Raw genomic sequence first — 24,184 nt, forward strand, 5'->3', positions numbered from 1 at the left:
CACACTGAATAATAAAAACCAATTCAAGTTGCATTTTATACAAATAAAAGAAGAGTGCCCCAAAATCATTTTAAATAACCAAATTGCAAACCAGAAAACAAAAACATATTTTGTCAGATAACCCAACCCCCCTCCAAAGAACAATTTACAATTTCTTTTTTTTTGTAATGGCACACCATCCAACTCACCAAAATGAGACCATACCAACAAAATTCAGATCTCATGACTGCTAGAGGTCTGGAGCACATCTTTTTTTTTTTTTTCTCATCATTTTCTTGTACTCCTCATTACTGGTACTCATTTTAATCAGACTTCTCTTTTTCTCTCATATGCAGAAAGACGAAACTGAAGACAAAGAGTCCTGCCATCATAGAGAAGGCACTGGCATAATATGGAAAGGCAGAGGGGATGAAGCGCTCATATTGGGTGTGCTGCAGTGGACGGACAGAAACCTGTGGAATAACACACACACAGAAAAAAAATCAGTAAATGTCAAGAGTGAATAAATCGCTGCGGAAATGTTGAGAACCTGAAATATATAGAAAGTTTCTAAATTAATTTTGAATCTCACCTGGGTTGAGGAGTAGAGGTGTGTGTAGCCAAGTCTGTTGTAGTCAACTTTGAACTGAAAAACTCCATATACATCTGGAAGCTTGAACTGTACACTGTATTTTCCACCTAAACAAGCAGTCATATATTTAATGCCATTCATTATTAAACTCATTTCAAATTTTGGGGTCAGTAAGATGTTTTTGAAAGATGTCTCTTACACTCAGCCAAAGCTGCATTTATTTGATCAAAAATACAAAGCAGTAATATTGTGAAATATTCAGCATCATTACTCCAGTCTTCAGTGTCACATATTCCTTCAGAAATCATTCTAATACGCTGATTTGGTGCTCAAGAAACACTCCTTATTATCATTGTTGAAAACAGTTTTATGTTTTTTTTTTTTTCAGGACTCTGATGAATACAGAGTTTTTATAGAAATCTTTTATTTAAAATAGAAATCTTTTGTAACATAAATGTCTTTACTGTGACTTTTGATCAATTTAATGCATCCTTGCTGAACAAAGGTATTACAAAAAAAATATATATATATATCTTACTGACCCTAAACGTTTGAACAGTGGTGTACATGCACTTATAATAATGACATACCATTTTTCTTGAGGTAGGTCCTAACAAATGGATCAATTCTGACAAATTCCAGCTGAATGTCATCTCCATCAAAGGGCACCCACTTTCCACCAGACAGCATCTCAATCACAATGCTGTATTCCTGTAGAGACAATGCAGACAGTAGTAGTAAGTCAAATTGCTCTATTTGTTGAGCATACTTTGTTTCTTTAAAAGAAAAGTGAATTTGTCCATTTCTAAGCAAAACATTCTTCAGAATTAGCAAGCAAAATATTTGCTTCATAGTCACAAAAAAGAAAACACTTCCAGTGGCAAATCTGTCAAATGAACTATAATACATACAAAAACAATATATGCTATGCCTCACCACAAGGTCAGTGATGGTATAGGCAGCGGGGGGTGTGCTCTCTCCAACTGGATGATGGGTAACCGCCCCAACCCTCAGAACACCAGCCTCCTTAAACACCCAGCGGGACAGGGACTCAGCCAGCTCCTGGTTACCAGTCTGTTCATATCTAAGAATATACACATCATGCATTATAAAATGCTAAACAAATGGAGAACCTTCAGCATGGCACAGTTAGTTAAGTCCTAAAGGCCTAAACTTCACAATTGATCGAACATAAAAGAATAGATATTAGTGGTTGACCTATACATTGCCAAGGCCAATATATCAGCTAATATTTGGCATTTTTAATGATCAGCATTGGCCATTACGTTTTTCTGTTTGGCCAATAAGTGTCGAAAGTGGCAGATTGTCCATCTTTATTAGTTTACTTTCTTTGTTTAACAGTTCTGTCTTAATTAGGAAAACGAATGGCATATGAAAAATGTATTACAGCATTTGCTTTTCTGTTATTAGTAATAAACATGCAAACACTAATTCTTTCTCATACAGTGTTAGCAGCATTCAGCAAATACGCATCTATATCATTTAAACAAGACTTTAAATATAACAGACATACTCAGATATTTCCTTCAAACAATGCTCTGCTATTTAGTTGGCCGCTATATCATTCATGTCATATTTACTGTATGTAAATAAGCCCTACCCGTTTGTTACACAGATTTATCAGATTACTGAGTGCACTGCTGGTTACAGCGTTTACTTTTTATTCATGTTTTTATCCATCTCTTTATTTGTGAAAAATACTATAATAGCATTAGAGAATCAAGAAGTTTCTAATTAAAATTTCAATCTGTTTATTTTTTTACTTTTATTACGTTTTTTTAAGTTCAAAGTATTGTTTTTCAGAATTATATATTTTTCAATTACTTCCAAGTAAATATTTTTATTGCTATGCATGTGTTATTTACGATCTTTAAAATAAATAGCGTGATCTCACATTTGGCCTATCAACTATATTTCAGCATCGGCCATATTAGCCGATCAGAAATACATATGATTTCAACCTAATGTCACAATGTATTTTAATGTCTGAATATATAGCAATGCAGCATAACAGACCTCTTTGACCCAGGGGTAGCCTTCTGCACGGGGGAGTTGAAGAAAGCATCACTGAAGAAGTGCAAAGACCCGCTGAAAACCACACGCGCATTGTTTCTTGCCTGCAGACCGGCAATCAGGAGGGTGTTCTTTCCAACTGCATGAGGATACTGGAAAGCAAAAAGGGAACGGAGGTGAGTGCGAATGAATTTATCGAAAATGTAACATTAAAAGATTTTGGCTGTTCTCAAGCACCACATTTTGAAATATTGACCTGTGTGATGGGACGATCAGGGAAATAGGAGTAAGAGGTAGAGGATCCTGTCAGAATGTCCAGCACCAGAGAGTTATCTGGGTCAGCCACCATGCTGAGGAAAAGACGTAACTTGTAATTGGATTAATTACATTTTTACAATAAGCAAGTAACAGGGTATTAAGAGACCACTTACCCAACACCTTTGAACAGGACTGGTTTATCAGTGGGCTTGCCAACTATAGTTGGCGCTTTAAGAAGATTCTCTGGATCTGCAACAATCAGTGTGTGCTGTACAAAAATAAAGAATTCAACTTTAAAGGGGTGATGAACTGAGAAATCAAAGTTTCCTTGAGCTTTTGACATATAAGAGATCATCATACTATAATAATATCCTGTAAGTTTCAGAACTGAAAACTACCTTGTTAGTCCAATAAAAGCTTTTATAGACATCAGGCTCAGCAAACGACTCGTTTTTCAAAGTGGGGAACAATGACGTCAAAGAGGATAAAACACCGCCTCCACAAAAGAAGATCAACGCCTACTTCAACACGGCCTGTTTAGCCCCGCCCACCGATTCGCACAAACATGCTAAATAACATAGGACGACATGATAATTGCTACCGGATCGAGCTACTTCCAAGCAATAAACATGCTGTTGACTATATTGTGCAGTGCCTGTTTGTGGAAGACAGTCTGCATAAGCTTCCTTCGGATTCCAGCATGGTTAAACTTTATTAAATCAGTCAATCACAATTTCCCGACACGGATCTGCCAGCAACATGTAAGTAACCATGTGTATTCTAATGCCTGATCTGCGATCAGTGATTTCGGTGTAATTATTCAAGTTCAGATATTTCTCTTAAAATCGTTCAATACTGTTTATGCATCAGTTCTAAACGATCAACTTCACATAATTTCTCGTAGTATTATGAAAATAATCTTTTTTTAAACTGTTATTAAATTATATACAGAAAGCGATCAAAGAACGATCCCTTTCCATTCGCCCAAGCTGTCAATCAAACAGCACAGCGCGAGCCGCGAGAGCTTATCTGGACACTCACCAAACTCGTGATGAAATAATGACACTGTTACACTACACAACGAAGCTCTTACTGTGTACTCACATCGTGTTTGCATTGTGATTTGGTGTAAGCATTTGTGAGAGTGCAAAAATTGCGTTGCAATGATAAGATCTTTATTCACGCGATCAACAGACTATCTGTCATCTGCTCAGTGCTCATCATGCTGCAACCTTTCATGTGATGGAATAGATTTAAATATAATGCTTTAAACGATACTTTTCACGATTTGTTAATCTCGATAGCTGTAATAGTAAAAACGTAGTAAAAGTTTTCGAGAGAGTTCCTGTAATACTAGCTATTTCATTGCAAGCATGTCAGCCAATCACAGCAGTGGGCGTTTGGACTGTAGTCTCACAGCAGACACGCCCCTTAAAACGGAGCGTTCAAATCTGAGGCAGAAATCAGGCTTGGAAAAATGGCTTTTATTTATAAATTATGACAATTTTTTATGTAAAAATCATACTAACATTATAAGGGCACCCCAGGCAACATTATAAAATAATAAAACAATCCAGTTCATGACCCCTTTAATACACATAAGGCTTAAAACAAAGATTTGAAACTGCGGTGTAAATGTCAAGAGAGTAAAATAATCGCTATATTAATTTAACACGAAATAGCAACCCATTTTAATTCCAAGGTCAAGTTCACCCTCAAGTATTTCACATATTTAATATATCTTTATTACAAAAAACTGGAGTTATAAAAAAAATAAAAAATTATAATTGTATTTGTTTACATGCATGTCATGTGACCATTAACCAAAATCAGAGAACATGTTAAATTATTGAAATATTCACTTAAAAATGCATGGGGTACTTCAAGGAATTATTTTAAATCAAAGTGATTCGGCTGGAAATAAAATGTTGGGCATCCCTGGCCTAAACCAGTGACTTAATGGCCATCTTGCTATTGGTTAAAGCCAAACAGCCTACAGTAGGTGACATCAGATACAGCAAAAAATCATTCCAGAGACTATGCAAATAATTACATTATGAAATTTCAAAAACTTTTTCTCACTTGAATTTAGTGTACTGAAAAATCATGGACAATAATATTAGAAGAGAGCGTTAAGAAAATAAAGAGTCAATTTTTATTTCATGTTGAACATTTCATTTTATATAAATTGTTTGAAGCTCTATTTTTCCTCCTTCCATTACTTACCTCGCCAGGATCAGAAACATCATAGTTATGGTGGTCAATGACAGCGGTTTTCTCCTCATCAAATTCAATCCCGCATTCACTGCCTAGCTCTCTCAGAGGGTCACCTGCCAGAGTCATAGTGGTAAAAGGATTACATTGACATGATCAACAGGCCAATATGTGTACACAGTTGCAAAACCAATACAGCACTCACCAATATCAGAGCTGGCAGCAACAAGAACATTTCCTCCACCATCAATGAAGGCCGTAATGGTCTCTACGTTGATGTTGCCCCCAAAATCTGTTCCAATGGGAATTTGTAAACATAAGTTGGTTATTCAAGCATAAAAATGGCAGCACGACATGACATTCATGTTAACTATAACAGGCTTCACCTTCCACTGATGGAGAGAAAATGATGAGATGGTCGTAGAGGAACTGGCCATACTTTATCAGAGAGAGACCAGGATCATCAGCAGTCTTGAAGGAAAGGTCAAACCCACGATCTGAGAACAACAATGTAATTATGGGTTCAAACAATTAAGAAACGTACAATACCTTTCTGTCTCAGTACAGGCATGCTGGTGCAATTACTCAATCAGAGTCACATATTCATGCATCTTCAACTCATATCGCATATAAATGAACATATTAAACGTATTTTCTGAGATAATTTGAAGTGTTTTAATAAATAAATAAACAAAAATCCTATAATGTGTAGCTCACCTGCTAAACTGCGGAAGAAGATTGAATGAGTGTCTCTGATGTTGGGATTGTCCACAAGAACGAGAGTCTTTCCGTTTCCTAAAACTACTTGCAACATTAACGCCACGGATAAAACAAACAAAGTGCTTTTGCTGAACCCGCCAGACAATGTGGGAATCATTGTAGCAGCACGCCGTCTTTTGCAGGTTAATGTTGCAAGAGTCGCGGTGTCCCTCATTGACAAGCAACCTATCGCCATTTTCCTCCTTTGGACAACGTCAGCGCTAACGCGGATACGAACTCTGACCCAGAGCTGCAGCCAATCGCGTGCTGCCTCATGGACTCATTAATATTATAATGAGACTAAAGATCTGTCATCGTCCGCACATAATGTCTCTTTTGATGGAAATTTGTTAAAATGTACATGCAGTTGAAACAACTATTTGTACACGTTTATTTCCAAACAAATCATATTTGTTAATTTAATTTAATTTAACTTGTTTAACTAATTTAACTTAAATTAATGCGAGTTAATTGATTATTCGTATAGATACATTTGAAGAAATATAGCATTGTTGTGTTGTTTATGTACAAAGTATCTTTCTTTAAAATTTTACGACCAACAGAGGTCAGTACAACACAATGCTTTTCGGTGGGCAGGCGTCGGTGTGTGCTAGATAAATGCTGACTTCACATGCTATCGAAAATGTCCTACTTCCCACTTCTGAAGTTGTGAATACGAGCTCATCATCGCATTTAAATTTTGACTTGAGTTGAATTGTCCATGTCCATTTTTTTAAGTAGGAAACTAGTATTTACAATAATTCCGATAGCACGTGAAGGCAGCATGACTCAAATGAATAAAACTAAATGTGGAGATATTATATATAGTAATTATATATCTGTTGGTTATTTGATCCATTATACTTATATATATATATATATATATATATATATATATATATATATATATATATATATATATATATATATATATATATATATATATATATATATATATATATATATATATATATATATATATATTAAAGGCTTTTTATATATTAGCCTTTAATAGGCTTTGGCTTTTATTTGATATATGTTTCAGAATGTTACATTTTACATTTGTGTGGCGTTTCATGAATTAAATTACTTTTCATAAATTTTACATAAAAGTAAATGTAAAGTTTTACATAAAGTGGTATTGCAATTTCTATTGTACCAGCTTACCACATATATATAGTGCCACCGGTTTCACACACAGACAGGCGAGTCCCAGACTAAAATGCTGTTTTAAGCTGTTTTAGCAGAAATTATCAAGGTATGATATCAACCTGAGTTTTCTTTATGTTATTAAATCAAGTTATATCTGAATCTACTTCGCCCACCTTCTTCAGCCCTGGGATAATATGTTCCTATACAGAAAATAAAAACCTGAGAAATACTCACTGGAGTAAAAAGTGGGACAAATAGCTCCAAAAAATAAAATAATCAACACTTGTTTTTCCTGTTCCTTTACCTAATTGTTATATCTAAAGCTCAATGAGCTATGACACATGAAACAACTGCAATCATTTCCACTGGAAGCCTTTTACTGAAAATAACCACACTTTAAAACAGCAAAGCACCCATACCTCTGATACCTGCATTGTAATGTGGTCCAAGTAGTGTTGTTTCAAAGCTGATTCGATTTTTAAAGCTCTAATCAAAGTCTCAATGCATTTGATAAACCATTTTCATGAAAATTAAATTACGGTAAACAACCAGTAGCCTTGCTTTCCTGGCAATGGTATAGACATTTATTCAATACCAACCAAAAGATTTATTTAAAAGGTTTATTAACAAACCATTAAATTGCACTATTGCACCAAGTTTTGCACTATAAATAAGGCTTAATTTATATTGTATCTAATTGTGATACAATATCCAATTGTCTGTTCGATAAACTCCAACAGAATTGGACCAAAATTACCTTGATCACTAATACTAGTTTATATAATCTCACAATGAAAGCTGTGATATTCAAAAAATAGTAGCTTAATTTCACTGATCTAAAGAACAATATTTTTTTTATAGTCCATTATCTAGAACACAATGCATTTAAAAAAGATAATGTTCAAGCAGTACTATGCTCAAGTGGAAAATGAGTAAACTCTACAAACCACAAATAAATGAATCAAATAAAAGTTCAGTAGCTGATTTGTTGAAAAATTAAACTTATAGGACAGTCAATTTGTTTAATTGGCCTCAGTAAAACAGTCTACAATAGCGTGAATACATGAGCTGGCAGAGGACATATACAGGGAGACAACAGTATTAAAAGGTTTGACAGCATTACAAATGAAGTTTTCTTCATATTAAATTAAATTTTTTTCTTGTCATCTTTTTTATTTAAACTTAACTCTATACAATGTAGTTTTAATATGCTCTGCACACATAGTGCTGTGGTTTGAGATATTATGACATCTACCTAGCATTTTTAAAATATGAGTGAATTTAATTATAGTGTGTTAATCAGTAATAACCATACCTCTGGTGAGAAATATTACACTTTGTGACAGTCTAAAACCCCATGTGGATCTCTCTGTCCTTTTAACTCTCCTTGGGTTGAATCAGGTCAGAAACTCCTCACTCTCCTTGGTTTTCAGCCCCCTCCTCTGTCTCTGCCTGTGAACTGGTCTCCACCTCTGCCCCCTCAGTTTGAGATTCAGGCTGGGCTAGAGCTACTTCTCCTTCCTCACTCTCCTCTTCCCGTGTCCGGAACAAGAGCTCCCCTCCCTGGATGACCTGCTCAGTTGTTTGCCATGTGCCGTCTCCAGCGTACTGCTGATAAAAGTCAGAGTCCGCCTGAAACATGACCAGGGCCTGGGCAGTGTGAATGCGCACATGCTGGGCGAGAGAGCTGGCATCCAGGAACTTCTCACCACATGAGTCGCATGCATACAAGATCTGGGTGTTGGGATCTGCAGGAATAGATCAGCACACTGTTTCAGCTTTGCATTGGGTGTACAAGTTCATGAAAAATGTTCACATCCGTGTAACTCCTGGAGGAACACCTGCCTGAGTGCCCTGATGTTTGAATGGGAGTGTTGCTCAACCTGCCTTTACAAAATCACCCACAGGTGCCCAACAGTGTGTAAAGGTTGGGTGAAATACTTTTTTTACCTTGGGAAAATGTATAGAGTCATTGCCATGTTAAAAAATTGCCCAAAAAACACAGGGAATAAGGAAAAGGTAGAATCTTCCATTTCAAGATTTTGTATCACATAATGGTGTGTGAATTCATGACACCACTGATTAAGTACAACTCTCCCACTCGTTCAGGACTCAGACCTTTACTACCACAGAAGTTCACTATGGAGCCCAGGCACTTCTCACTCCTCCCCCTTGCAATGTCATACATTTTGGATGCTGTTAGATCCCAAATGATTGATTTGCTCTCATGAGACCAGAGTATGGATTACCACCAGAAGTCTATATTTTGTTAATATGGACCTTGGAAAAGACTAAATGAGTTTCTTGTGTCCTGTGTGGACAAGAACAATGCATTTCACTTCTGCACATAGCGTATTACTGTGCGAGATGAAATAGTCACTCTTCTCACAGCTTTTGCCAGCTCTGAGACACTTGCTTGTCATTTCTCCTGCTCTTTTCTTAACCCTTTAAGTGTCACCCCCCTTTTTTAAAATATACATGAAAATGCACATTTCGACTTTAAATGGTTGTAATTAAAGAATGCTTTGGAGTATAGACGTAAAATTGGTCTTGTTTTAAAGAAGACATTTGGCAGATTTTTGTTGAAGTGAAATAAATTAAGAAAGTGAAACAAAAAAAGTTATATAAGTTTGTTTATGAAAATGTACAATTTAAAAAATTTAATTATTCATATTTTATATAAAATATATATTTTTAAAACCTGGCCGACTCTAAAACTGCTAGAAAATCAAAGCCAAAAATCTGAATAAGTTGTGTTTCAAATTTTAGGTTGATATCTCAAAAAATGAGCTTTCAGTGAGATTTTGTTTGGGCGCAGTACCAAACATTTTCACTAGGTGACAACCAGACTCCATTACTGCCCATATAAGGGCGCCTTCATTTCCATATGTGTTATTAAAAACATATTAATATATTTTTTTTCTAAAATAATTGAATGGATGATATCTTTTGAACTCTTGGCATGAAAACAAACTGAGGTTTCATCCATTCTTTCATGATTTTTCATGTTCATTGCTATTTCAAAATAAAGGTCTGAACACGCCTTATAAATATGAAAATATTCTTGTTGCAAATTGATAAATTACAGCTCCTCTCTAATTTATTTTGGAAATCATTCACCAAATATGAAAACTAGAGTTTGTAAGCTTTCAAATGATATATAGTTTGTCAAGATTAGTTTATGTTTATTATAGGATATTACTGTTTTAAATATGTAATGATTTTGGGCCCACCGGTGGGCCGGTGACACTTAAGAGGTTAACAAACAAATCCCTCATCACGAAATTAAAGTTTAAAGTGAATGCCTGGTTGTTTCAGGGACATAGGGTCACAAGTCCATTCTTTTTGAGTCTCTGTGTTACTTTTGCTATATTTTCACACTTAAATGGTAATCCTCTTGTACGCAAAGAAGTAAGTCTGAGAATGATTCAATAAGCTATATAACACTTTATTTTGTCAAGAAATTACTCTTATTTAAATGTTTTGGTTCAACATACTCACTTGTTGATAAAAAAAACGCCTTTAACCTGCTCCAGTAAATTTGTATTTAGTTTTATTTTGTAACTTCCAGGGAGGTATACTCATTTTTGGAACACAACATTTTATCACTTTAATAGGAAAATCTTATTTTCCTGATTAATATTTACATGCTTCTTTGACTTGCTGGAACATTATATATTCAAGGAACCCTAATATGTCTATGTAAAGAGTAATTGCTGAATTTGTTAACTTTCAGAGTTAATGCTGCTGAGTACTGTACCTGAAAACACTCTTTATTTCAGTTGTATCTATGTCCTTTTGTATTAATTTGTGCTATCACTTGTAATTTGTGTATTTGTTCTTGCTTTATTACTGATTGTTTACTTGCCTTAAAAAACGTTATATTCGTTTTTTTGTGTGTGGTATAAAAATTGGAATCGAGAATTGTGAAATTTCACTGGTATGCAAAATGTTGGTGACATAACCTAATTTCTTAAAAAAAAAAACATTGTAAACAGTAACTTTTACTCATTTCCACCCCAGAAATTGAAAGGGAAAATCCATTTAATAGAGACATCAGAAGCAGTATTGGTGTCGGTGATTCATTGCACTTTCTAAAAAGATGTCATTACACATTTAAAAAAAATACCGTCTTTATGTTGTTTCTACATTAATTAGGAGTTTCAATGTGAAATTATGTATTACAATATAAAACTATCTTACAAATTTTAATGTTAGGTGCGATTAATAAAAATGTGCAGTTCATTAGTTGACAGCCCTAATATATACAGTATATACTATAAATGATGTATTACACACCTGCTTCTTGGACTTTCTCCACTGCTTTTGTGATCTCTGCTTTCAGTGCTTCAGTTTCATCTGCGGACACAGAGGTTGCCACTGGCAACACTACAGGGGTCAAGAACAACAAATAAAATTAGGAGACCATCCAAGTGCCATTATGGTGACACACAGATTTAGCAAATGCCCTTTCTACAAGGCGCAGTGTAATAATCAGTTTTATCACACTCCTCTGTCATATTCTCTCACCCGTGAGCTGTGCTACGGCACTGCCAGCCAGAGCCTCTGTGGCCAAAGTCACTATGTCTTCTGTAGTAACCGTGACGATGTTGACTTCATTACTGTCGAGCTCTGAGCCCGGGCCAGAGTCGGACAGCAGCTTCTCCTCCTCCTCGTCGTCATCCTCCTCAGCCACCACCAGTCTCTTCATGCCCGCCTTCCCCTGGTGCACCGTCTTCACATGGGAACGCAGATTGTCTACACGGTTGAATCCTCGGCCACACTTATCGCACAGGAAAGGTTTCTCCCCTGTAACCAAGAAGTCATTAGAAGCACGTAAGAGAGAACTACACAAGAAAAGGCTCAATTATAAAAAATGTTGCATCTTACCTGTGTGAATGATGATATGCTTTGAGAGATCTCCCACATTGACAAACGCTTTGTTACAGGTGTGGCACTTGTGTGGTCGAATATTATCATGATGACGGATGTGATTGGCCAGCTGGCTGGACTGGACAAACCTTTGAGGTATGATAGTCAAATTGAACTTTTAAAGTGTTGTGCCATTGTGAATCTATGCAAAATAATTTATGCAGTGTCTCAAATACCTTTTTCCACAGCGGTCACACACGTACGGTTTCTCCCCAGTGTGTTGGCGAACATGAGCAATGAGTGAACTTGCCTGAGTGAAGCCTTTTCCACAAATCAGACACAGACAGGGCTTTTCCCCTAAAACAGTAAGACAGAGACATTCAAATCAACTTTTAAAGAGAACCTATTATGCTTTTTTACATTTTCAACTTTCCTTAGTGTGTAATGTTGCTGTTTGAGCATGAAAAAGTCCTGCAAAGTTACAAAGCACAAAGTCTGCTCTATATCAGTAAGCACTGTTTATGAACTCCCAGAAACACCTCGATTGTAGTCTTGAGTGTTCTTCTGGGAACGTGCATGTCACAATATTCCTCATTTGGTTGAGTTGCGTTAGTAGTGTGTTGTCGCTATCTCCAAGAGATGCTGTTTTTTCCACCCAGATCTAATGCGTTATGGTAAGGGGTGTGACATTTCCGAAACACGCTTGAAGGGGTTGACCAATCACAACAGACTAATCCAGCCGACCAATCAGAGCACACTGCACTTTTTGGAAAACAGGGCTTCATAGAGACCAGAACTAAACAGAGTGTTACAGACTGACATTCAAGCATGAACATTCAAAACAAAATCAAGACTTTGTAAAAGGGTCCTCTCTTTATAGACAACTGTGACTGAGGACATGAAAAATGGCTCATACCTGTGTGGATGCGCACATGTCTCTGCAGGGCCCCAGGGTCGGCAAAGGCTCTCTGGCAGTGCATGCAGACGAAAGGCTTTTCACCACTATGCACACGCAGGTGTCTCTTCAGGTTGCCTGTGAACAGATCATGGAGGGACATTAAAATTCCTTTGCGCATGGATATATTGCTGTGAAAATGCCATAACTTGTCCCAATGTGTAAATCTCACCTGAGGTGGTGAACTGTTTCCCACACTCCTTACACTTAAGTGGCCCATCTGCAATGTGGATCTTCAGATGTGCTTTCAGGTTCCCCAACTAGAAAAAGAAAAAAAAAATATATATAAAATGAAATCTATTTGTTCACAGTTATCAGTTTACTGTGCATTCTGCCTCAATAACAAAAAATTATGTGTCCTCAGCTGTTGTAGAAATGGCTATAAAATAATTTCAATAATATGTTATAATCTATACATTTTGTCTACATATTGTATTATATTTTTATTATATTACATTTATATTCACAGAATTATTTCTAATATTATTACAAGATTATTTCTACATATAATATATAAAAACCAAAAGAGTATAACATTCTGATGTGATGCTAACAATATATATATATATATATATATATATATATATATATATATGTGTGTGTGTATATATATATAAATAAATTATTATTATTATTTAATTTGATCTAGTTTGTAGTTAACATTAGTAAAAAGTTAACATTAACATTGTAGTTAACTACAAACATGAACTAACAATGAGCAATACTTCTACAGCACTTATTGTAGAACTATTGCTCATTATTGTCATTCTCAACAGTTTTTAAAATCAAAAGTTGTATCTGTTAACATTAGTTAATGCATAACATAAATATGAATTTTTACTAACATTAAAAAAGGTTAATAAATGCTATAAAATATATTGCTCACTGTAAATTCGTGTTAACTAATGCATTAACTTATGTTAACAAAAGAGACCTTATTGTTAAGTTTTATCATAAAAACAGTAATATTGTGAAATATTATAATTTAAAATAGCTGTTTTTTTTAAATGTAATTTATTCCTGTGATGGTAAAGCTGAATTTTCCGCATCATTACTCCAGTCTTCAGTGTCACATGATCCTTCAGTAATCATTCTTATATGCTGATTTGCTGCTCAAGAAACATTTCTTAATATTATCATCAATGTTGTAAACAGTTTTGCTGCTTAAGATTGTTGTGGAAACCGTGCTGAATTTAATGAATGAATTTTGAGTCCCTCAAAAATGACTGACCCCGGACATTTGAACGGTACAGTAAATATTTATAATATACACATCCTTATAAGACTGTAAGGTTTTTCTAATTACATTTATAAAGACAATAGTGGTTAAATGTAACACCAGTTTAAGTGGATCTCTCACCTGGTTGAATTTCTTGTCGCAGTGTTGACATTTGTGACCTTTGTTAGTGTCGTGGGTCTCTAGATGTCGCATCTTGGCGGTGGGGTCAGAAAAGGCCCGTTCGCAGTAGTCACAGTGGTAGGGTTTTTCTCCACTGTGCACCAACTGATGCCGCTTCAGGTTTCCAGAAGTGGTGAAGAGCTTCCCACAGTCCTCACAGCTGTACCGCGCCTCATCTGTGTGACGCTTCCTGTGTAGGTTCAGCAGGCTGATTTGACGATAACTCTTTCCGCAAGTGGAACAGCAGTATGGTTTTAGAGGACTGGAGAAACAGAAACGTTTAAGAACGTGTGTGAGGAAAACTGCACATGGTGGTTTACTTTATTTCAATTGACAAGTCAGATGAGACTGTAGAGGAAGAGCATTAGACTGTTTGAATATAGTGCTCACCTGTGTGTTTTCTCATGTGCTTTGCAGGCAGCTGGGTCTGAGAAAGCTTTGTCACAGTCTCTGCAACTAAATGGCTTCTCACCAGTGTGAATGCGCATGTGACGTTTAAAGTTGCCTGTGTGTGTAAACTTCTTCCCACAGTCCTGCAAGAATCAGAAAAACTATCATTAAAATAGAACTATTAAACCTGACAGTGGAAAAGTCTATCATTTTGACTGGTACTGTATAACTAACAGACCTAAAGGACAAAGACAATAAGGATTACAAAATTGAAGAATCTCTCACCTCACATTTGTGTGTGACGGAGCCATATGCTCTGGACTCACTGCGCTCAGCTGCGGAAGCAGACTGCTTCCCCTCCGAACCAGTCATTTCTCCATCCTCTGTGTCCATCTCCTCCTCCTCCTCTTCTTCTTCTTCTTCTTCCTGCTCCTCATCCTCATCCTCCTCCACTCCTTCATCTTCATCCTCTCCATCTTCTTCTTGTACCACATTCTCCATGCTCTCAGCTTTTGACACACTTTCCTCTGCATCATCAACTTTTAGCAAAAATGTTAACAGTTATGAAACCAAAACAAAAATATAAGGTGAATGTACACCAGTTATAGACGGTAGAATTTACCTTGCGTAGACGTGTGAACGGTTGCATATTTCGACTTGCTTCTCCTTCTACTAACAAATGACCGTTTAGCCGCCATCCTCTGTGAGAGTTCTGTAGGAGCAGTATAGTGTCACACAAGTATTGAAACATGGTTAACATTAACAAAATCGTTACGAGTAGAGAATGGACACTAACTAGGAGTGTAGTCTGTGTCAGAAGGGTCATCTTGGTATGGTGGAATCTCTTTTGTGGCTTTCTCTTCTTCTGTTTCTGTCTTGCTATCCAAGACAATGGATTTTTTTAGCCTCGTTTTAGACGGCCTACAAACTTTGCTGACAGCTCTCAGAGACTTTGTGCTTTGTTTCTCAGTCATGTTACTCGCAGCCTCCAGGGTTTCTGTTGTTTCTGACTGCGAGGGAGTTTCCTTCACTTCAGGAACCACATTCGGAGTCACTGAATGACTCTCCTGCTCCTCCTGGGAACTTGCATCCTTCGGATTCCTCACAGATCTCGGCTGTTCCTCAGTTACTACTACTTTACATGAACACAAATGAGAAAGGGTTTATAGATTTATAACTTCAGTACCTTCTTAAACTAACAGCATGTGATAATCTGAACTCTGCACTAACCAGGCTTGGTTGATGAAGGAACAGTCAAGGACTGAAAAGCTGAACAAGCATTGACAATTTCCTGCATTTGAAGGAAAGTAGCTACAGCAAGAACGTCCTCTATGTTCTGAGGGCTCAAAGTCAGCTTTGCGGTGTACATAAACTCAAGGACCTGCTCAAGACCTGAATACAATATTGAATTCATTAGACAAAGGCAGAAAACAACAAACAACCAAAGAAGCAGAGAAATGTTAAAAATGAATTACATATGACAAACCACAAAAGACCAGATTAATGGGATAGTTCACCCAAAAATAATTACTCACCCTTAAAGGGTATGGCTTTCTTTTGTGGAACAAAAAAAGTTCTTTGTCCATACAATGGAGATCAATTGTTTGTTTCCCAACTTTCTTCAAAATATTTTATTTTGCGTTCCACAGAAAGAAAGAAATGCATTTGAAACAACATGAGGGTGAGTAATTGATGACCAAATTAATTTTTTTAGGTGGACAGTCCCTTTAATAAAAGTTCTCTGTAAGAATGCAAGCCTACCTGATGCATTGCTGATATCAAGATGAACAACATCTTTCTGGTCCAAAAAGAGTGTGCGGAAGTAAGCACTACATGCCGCCAGCACAGCCTTATGGGCCTTGAAGTCAACTCCATCCACCACAAAAGTGCAGTCACAAAGAAGACCCAACTGACGTTGTTCATTAAGTTGCCCTAGGACTTTCCCACTATGCCAAGGAAAGTCCATAGCGGATGGAGCAGACTATGGCACTTAGACTATGCCACAGTATCCTATACATAAAAAAAGGAGAAAAAAAAATGTATTGCACTATTGCTGCTTTTGCATTTGAGGCTTACAAACTAAATGCCCCAGTTGTAAGGATGTAAACAAATTGAGGTGAACCAGGTCCTTAGTCTGATCAACTTTGTCCCAAGCCATTCATATTCCGTCCCTGTCCCAGTCCCTGTGAATTTGACCATATGTAAAAGTTTACGAATCAACAACTATCTGCATGATGCAGAGATTAGTGATGGCCATAATTCAATATTGTATTTTTTTCAAGTACTTTCACAAAAAGTACTAAAACTGAATATTTATTTTTGTGCTATGATCTACACCTCATCCAACTGTATATCTGAACATCTAATGGAATATCTTTGGAATATCTAATACACAGTACAAAACCATCCCTCTATGGTGCTTTATTTTCATTATGATTCAGTGCGTGTATATTGCCAAACATTAATCATCCAAACAGACTAAAGACGTTATGTACTTCAATAAACAAACATCATTAACAGTCCGTGTGTTTCTGTGCGACACTGAAACGTTATTTCGAGGTCGAGCTCGGGACATTTTGTCCTGCAGTCTAATTCAAACTGTCATTATCAGCCGAATCGAGCACAATGATGTCTGGATGTCTGGCTTTAGCGAGTAATTGTGTCTAGTGATTTGGAGAGTAACTGCGCAATAACCCAACAAGAATGTGACGATGTTGCGGATTGATTATGAGTCCTCTCTGTCTCTCTTAGCTCCGGGATTAATTCAGCGTGCCTGGCCCTGCTGGATCAAGATGGCGCTGACAGAGGCGGGCTATAATCCTGCCTCTTCTTTGCTTATTTTAGCTGCGCGTTCGTTAGAGACTTGCCTGAAAAGTAGTCCTAAAACAATTCGATGATCGGGTCATGTTTGACGTTCTTTACCTTATATAATGGACGAGTTTCTAGCTTTCCCTGACTTCAGCTGATCCCGTCCAATCGAGTGTTTCGGTGATCGATCTCACTGCTCAGCCTCGTCGCGCCGCCATCTTCCGCTCTCTGATCGATTGATAGTGGCCGAGCGAATGGCTGGATGTTAAACACCATAGCGCATGCGCGGACTTTTCTTGTAACTGTTTTGACCACATGACGGCGAACTTTAGCTATTATTAAATACAGTGAGCTAGTTATAAGACCAAAGTAAGGAAATATCCATAAAGCAAAAAGCAGCTAGTTTATTAATTGGATCATTAATGCGTTTTAACACCACCACGGGTTACATATCAAAATATGTTTTGAATTGATACAAATCTAAGGGGACAGTTATATTGCACATTTTAGTCATTAACCAAACCATCAGTGAACCATTACCATGTAGCTTTAGGCTTAAAATGGCAGACCTATTTCTGCTATTTAGCTGCTTTACTTATAATTTAAGCTTATTACGCTTTATGTTCCCAATTCACATTTAAGAACTTTAGTAGCTACATCTGTATGTTGCTACATTTTTAATCTCATGTAAATGTTCATATTTCCTCAAGAATTTAGAAAATTAATATACACTTTGAATGCTGGAAAACACTCCCTTAACTAGCTGATTTTCTGGTTTTAGCTGCTCTCCCAATCTAGTTTTAAAGGGGTTTGGGCATTTTTCATTTGGTTAGGCTTGGAGACCAGCTGACCTTTCAGCTAAACCAGCAAAGACTAGATTAAGACGGCTGGGAGACCAGCAAAATCCAGTCCATCAGATCATTTTAGGATAATTTCTTTTTTAGTTTTAATTTCCAATTTTGAACGAAATAATAATCTGTCTTATGTACAACTGATTTGCCTACATTTGTATCTGGTTCAGCAAAGTGACAGGTTGATGGATGACAAAGCATAAAAATAGTTGATGATAAGACTGAATGATAACAGCAGACTCTATTTATAGAATAAGTACTCAGAGACACAGTACCTGTCATTTGCTCATGATGTCCACTTTAATGGAAGTGGACAGGAACCAAATCACTGACTCACAAAGCTCAAAATATTCATCAAAGGTGTTCTGGTTTTATTCTGTTCTAAAGTGGTTTTAATCACACAACACAACAATTTAACATTTAGAAAATGTACCTTTTGATAACAATAACAATCAGCTCAATAAATAGGTTTCTCACCATTTGGGAACGAGTTGCATTATTTGTTCTGATTGTCTGTCATACAGTGGGCTCCAAAAATGTGAGAGACATCTTTTTTCAAGAATATCTTAGTACTTGGTTTGTCCTTTTTTATTTCATAATTTGAGAATGACTGATAAAACATCTTGAGCTTTAATGAAAGCAAGAACATCTAGCCACCTGTACAAAGAGTCACATGATTAGTGTAACAAATTTGTTTACTTGATTAGTGACACAGGAATAGAGCAGAATCTGGAACACTTCCTATTCATTTAAATATACATAATTTTTCTTTCCTACTCTCAAAATCCTAAAATGTTCTCTTTCTTTCTAAGTTTAACTTTTGAATCACAGATTTTAAATGTGGTCTCTGACTTTTGGACCCCACTGTACGTATATTGTAAGGTGATATACAGTTGGCAGGGAATTGAAGTAAGCAGTGCATTTGTCTTGAATGTTTTGAATACATATGACAGGCTTAAATTCCATCCAAGTCTAATGAGAAGAAATGAGAGAAGGTCATGGAGGAATGACAAAGCAGGACTAAGTAACTATATTTTCAAGGTCATTTATCACAGGGAAACAGATACAGCAGGAGGGGACAGATCTAAATTTTGATCTCTGTGCGGAACGTCTGTGCGTGCTCTAGTTTTGCAGTGTTTCTCTGTGCTTTTATAGTGAGAGTCCCATCAGCCCCTAAACATGACTTGACCGAGGTGGGGTCCACATCCTCTGGTAGTTGGCATTTATGGGTAAAAGTGTTCAACACTGTCCCATCAGTAGCAAGCTGTTGAACAAAATGCACACATAAGGGAATTAATGATATTCTGAACAGTTCAGTTGTATTATACAGAGGCCTGTATCTGTTTACCTTTTCAGCATGAACTTCAATCTGATTGTTTGAGGTGGTGACTATCACATCCTCAGGTGAGAAGTCTTGGACATCCACTGTGAATTGGTATGTGTCTCCCAGAGTCTTGATGTTTCCAACTGTCCCTGTTCTGTCTAAAGGAAAACAAAAAATCGAATGTGATATCTGAAATATATTACACAAGCGTTCTGGAATACTTGATTCTGATTGGTCAGAAGCACCATTAGGGGTTCTGATATTTCCCAATATTCACTGTTGTCTATGACTTGCGCTCCTCCGGCACTACTTTCATGTTTTTTGTAAACAGGTTTTTATGTTTACATACAAGCGTAAATGGCGTCAGCTTGCGTCTCAATTATAGACTGTGGTTAAAATTGACATCATATATTAATAGGTCTATTACTGTAGAATTGTCGCAGTTTTCGTCTTGTAGCTAGGCAGATTGTTTTGTAGCCTACATTGTAATTTTTTTTCTTACTGGGAGCTTAAAACAGCCAAGATTAAAAAATAAAGTCAACTCAAATCAAAATTTAATTTATTTTCTTTGTTATTTTCAGTGACAAACTCATGCTATACTTAAATGCATTCTGAATGTGACTGAAACTATCAATACTAAAGTATTAACCCTGTTATTCCTCACTTCTGGGTCAAGAAAATAAGCATAACTTTTTTTAATGATAGGGATGTACTAATACTATATTCTTTTCAATATGTATTCTTTTATATTTTGGGGGTTATTTTTTAGAGGATTCCATGATTCTGGACAATATTCACCTGTATGTATATATTTTCACTAACTAGTTATTGAAGTCTTTTCAGATATAATTACTTTTATTAGTTTTTCCACTTGTATATATATTTTGACATTATCCATTGTCATTATTGTCCATTTTTTGTGTTTATATAGCAGGTGCCACATAAGCCATCAAGTTTCGTACCATTCCGATGAAGTAAAAATGAAACATGAAAAAATAATTCACAACATAAAATTTGTTGAATACCACCAGAGTTAATTAAATCAGCAATCAGTAATGAATATACTCTGTTATGTTACACAAACACCACTATGTTACAAATGGGCATTCCTGTTCATTAATATCCTTCTAATGATGTGTGAAAATTTGCCTTGATGAATCTCAGACTTCATATCCATAAATCAGGCTCAGCAAGAGATCGCCCTCGAGTCATTCCCCAACAGTGAAGTCACAGCACTGGCTCTGGCCCAAAACATTCCTTAATTTACCCTTTCTCTGCCCCCCATGTGCCCTTGTATAGCATGTGAGCAGTCTGTTGTTTTTACATACTTCTACAGTTACCAAGATGCAACTGTGATTATTAAATACATCTGCCTTCACATACATATCACACAGACAAACGGTCAAATCTCAAGTCAAGTCAGTCTCGTGCAGTCTTGAAATTCATATACTACCATAAATACATTTTCAGGCCTCATGCAGTTGACACATTTGTACAGTCAGTGCCCACTTTTTACGTACAGTCTTTAAAAGTATAATTAGATTGTGACTATATCCAGTAAATACTGATTCTCATCCAAAACAAAAATGTTTAAGGAGTTAAAACTGATAAAGATACATTAGGCTGTATAGATCCATAAAGAACTGAAACCAGCCTTAATAACTCACTTGGAAATCCCAAAGCATCCTTTGGACACATGAAAGATCCAAAGTCCTCAGCAAAGAGTCCCCGGCTCTTCTCCATGTATGGGTTTGTTGAGGTTGAGGATGAAGATGAGGAGGATGATTTCTGGTGGTAACTGCGCTCCGACCGGTAGGCAGAGGAGTTGGTCGCACTCATTAGTGTTTAGATGGTTGTTTTGCCTCAAATTGATATCCAGTCAGGGCTTTGTATTGATACGCAGGTAGTTTTGGTCCCTGCCCTTTTTTAAAGCATGGTATGAATCCACTCTCAAGCCTGTTTGTATTAGCTGTGTCTCCCTGGAGTGGCTATTGTCTGTCTTGCTGTCTTTTATATGGTGGGTCTAGCTTCTTCTATGTGTGTGTGTGTGTTAATTGTAGGATGACAGTGTGCTATAATTATCATGCGAGGGAGAGGGGCTCTGTGGTCGGAAAAGTTTTGTGTGATGAGGACTTGAGGTTGAGAAAGGGGCTCTGACAAAGACTCAAAGATAGGAAAGGGAGAGATATTGGGGGGGGGGGGGTTGAGTCAACAGCTGGCATTCCAGACACTCGCTCCCTGAAATAGCCGTTCTCTTCCTCTCTCCCGTTCTGTGTGCTCTCCATCCATTTTTCTCCAGCCTGCCATCCACAGCAATTTGCCGTGATTTACAAATGCAGGCGTCAGAGGCTTGCGATGCCTGTCAATCTGAAAACTACAGTAAACACAGGTCCTGAGGGTGTTCATCTCTGCATAAACAACAATGCTGAGGAATGACAGTTCAAACTGAGGATTAACAGAAAGATGGAAGGAATGTCAATGAGAGAGTGACGTTGAGGGACAGATGACGTTAGGAAAACGGATTAGGAGGCATTTGTTTTTGGAGGAGAGCTGCTAATAATAGACATTATGGTTTACTCCTCATTACAGAAATTGCATGTATTTTCCATTTCCTTTTCATGAGTTGTTTAAGATAGGGATGCACTGATATTACATTTCAGACTGATGCTGATAAGCCAATAATTACTTTTATGCTAGGGTCAAATAAATGGCCGGTATTCAAATTCTATTAAATTTTGTGTAAATATATATATATATATATATATAAATGCTAAAATTGAATATAGGCATAATGCACATGAAAATGTATATTTATTTTGCTAAAAATTACATTTAACAGCATTATTTTTTATTATTAGAAATTTTAAACATGTAAGTAAGTGTTAGATGAGAGCAAAGATAATCTGAATGTAAAAAAGAGGAAATTATTAAATATCCAATACTGACCAATACTGATAAATTAAAAAATCTCTAATATCAGCTGATAACTTCGGTACCCATTTAGTGATAGTGTTAAAGGGATAATTCACTCAAAAAAGAAAAAAAAAAGAAAAGAAAATTATATTATTATTTAATATTTACTAACCCTCATTCCAAACCTTCAGTGAAGCATAAAAGAAGATATTTTAAACATGTATCAGGTTTTTTCTTCTTCTTCTTTTTGTTCATACAATGAAAACCAAAATGGTTTGGTTACCAACAGTTTTGAATGACATGAGGGTGAGTAGATGCTGACACTAGTTTCCTTTTTTGGGTAAACTATCCCTTAAGATGTTAATAGCATTTAAAGTATTGGATGTTTTAAAATAATAGGCATTTCTTTGGAGTCTGTGTTGTTCACAACCTTAAATCTAGTGGCCTCTCAAGTAAGTTGCATGTAGTGTACCCTATCACTTTAAAGACTTTTAAACATTGTCTAAATCTGAGAAACTCAACATTACTTCTAACAGCATGTGTCATGACACCAATGCAGCTCTTCTAATTTGATTCTGTGCTGAAGAGAAAAACAGAGAGAGAGAGAGAGAGAGAGAGAGAGAGAGAGAGAGAGAGAGAGAGAGAGAGAGAGAGAGAGAGAGAGAGAGCATTTAATCAGTCAACAGTATAATCGCGACTAGCACAGTTTGTCCTCAGGCTTAGTGTGAGTTCACTTCAGAAAGTTCACTTGATATCCTCACAAGTATTCCACTAGTTTATGGATGTCATTGGACAGCCCTCATGGGGACGGTTTTGTAACAGTATGAATAAACATAAGGGTGTGCAGATTAATGGGCTGAAATTGAGTTTTATATTTACTTCAGCCAAAGCTAAAGTTAAGAAGCTAAGACTTCCATTGTTCATTTTCCATAAGTGTCATACGTGAATACATTACTATTGGTAATACTGTACGCATGTTGCAAGACTCTTTACACTATATACAGAGGGTCCTTGGACTGAAAAGGTTCAAGGACCACTGCAATATATGTAAACATACATGGAAGCTCAGAGAGAGTTTGTGTTATCATTGTCACAGTCAATGTGAATGGCTTGTTCTGCTGGGACTAAGAAAAAGTACAAGAGCAACAAACAATGTAGCAGGAAAAACACAAAATAGAGACTCAAATTATGGTAACAAAACAAATCACACAACAGTAAAGGCTGAGATGAGAAAGAAAATGCATTTAAATAGCCTGGTGCCATCTATACCCCTCAGTCAATATATTCTCTTTTTGCATTTGCGGCTGTCATGATTCTATAAAAACCACCGGCGTCTGGACCCATCCGAGAAAAACGAATGGAAATTGACAGGGAAAATGAACAGAATGCGGAATGACAGAGGGTAGCCTCTCGTCAGTCATGGCAGGAAGGGAAAGATTATTGTGACATTTCACACATATTCACCCCGTGAACCAGTCACTGCTTTGCGAGTAGCAGATTGGTTCTGTCAGTGGGGATAAAACAATTCCAAAATGATCAGGGAGTTTTAAATTTCAAATAAACTAAAACCTTCTGTCACTCAGTTTGCAGTGAGGGGTGTGTCACAAATTATGGGAGAAAGTAGAAAAGAATCCAAAATCAAAGGACAAGAAATTGTTTCAAGTTATCTAATACTTTGTGTTTT

General features: G+C 36.6%; 3 protein-coding genes across 4 annotated transcripts; all 3 read right to left on the reverse strand.

Moving 5' to 3' along the window:
• Window positions 1–151: 151 nt before the first annotated feature.
• ddost (dolichyl-diphosphooligosaccharide--protein glycosyltransferase subunit (non-catalytic)) lies at window positions 152–6,068 on the reverse strand. The gene is made up of 11 exons (XM_079850308.1): window positions 5,795–6,068; window positions 5,464–5,574; window positions 5,283–5,369; window positions 5,090–5,193; window positions 3,037–3,131; window positions 2,862–2,955; window positions 2,609–2,757; window positions 1,508–1,655; window positions 1,162–1,282; window positions 572–678; window positions 152–452 (listed from the first exon to the last, which is right to left on the reverse strand). Exons 1-11 carry the CDS (start codon window positions 6,030–6,032, stop codon window positions 303–305), a joined length of 1,404 nt encoding a protein of 467 aa, XP_079706434.1. The 5' UTR covers window positions 6,033–6,068; the 3' UTR covers window positions 152–302.
• A 1,928-nt stretch (window positions 6,069–7,996) lies between these two features.
• zbtb17 (zinc finger and BTB domain containing 17) lies at window positions 7,997–17,657 on the reverse strand. Of its 2 annotated transcripts, none has more exons than XM_079850310.1 (15): window positions 17,527–17,657; window positions 16,366–16,614; window positions 15,835–15,996; window positions 15,401–15,736; window positions 15,227–15,316; window positions 14,890–15,143; window positions 14,605–14,747; window positions 14,176–14,476; window positions 12,988–13,075; window positions 12,777–12,893; window positions 12,097–12,217; window positions 11,879–12,009; window positions 11,519–11,797; window positions 11,288–11,377; window positions 7,997–8,736 (listed from the first exon to the last, which is right to left on the reverse strand). In XM_079850310.1, the coding sequence occupies exons 2-15, from the start codon at window positions 16,568–16,570 to the stop codon at window positions 8,402–8,404; spliced, it is 2,652 nt and encodes an 883-aa protein (XP_079706436.1). In that variant the 5' UTR covers window positions 16,571–16,614; window positions 17,527–17,657; the 3' UTR covers window positions 7,997–8,401. The 2 variants fall into 2 exon arrangements, with proteins under 2 accessions (XP_079706436.1, XP_079706435.1); XM_079850309.1 differs by having other exon boundaries at window positions 15,401–15,739; window positions 17,527–17,656.
• Window positions 17,658–18,611: 954 nt separating this feature from the next.
• hspb7 (heat shock protein family, member 7 (cardiovascular)) lies at window positions 18,612–21,742 on the reverse strand. Its single transcript, XM_079850312.1, has 3 exons — window positions 21,255–21,742; window positions 19,612–19,745; window positions 18,612–19,527 (listed from the first exon to the last, which is right to left on the reverse strand). Exons 1-3 carry the CDS (start codon window positions 21,424–21,426, stop codon window positions 19,348–19,350), a joined length of 486 nt encoding a protein of 161 aa, XP_079706438.1. The 5' UTR covers window positions 21,427–21,742; the 3' UTR covers window positions 18,612–19,347.
• Window positions 21,743–24,184: the final 2,442 nt, after the last annotated feature.

This window comes from Squalius cephalus, assembly GCF_949319135.1.
Source record: "Squalius cephalus genome assembly, chromosome: 18".
Classification (NCBI taxonomy): domain Eukaryota; kingdom Metazoa; phylum Chordata; class Actinopteri; order Cypriniformes; family Leuciscidae; genus Squalius; species Squalius cephalus.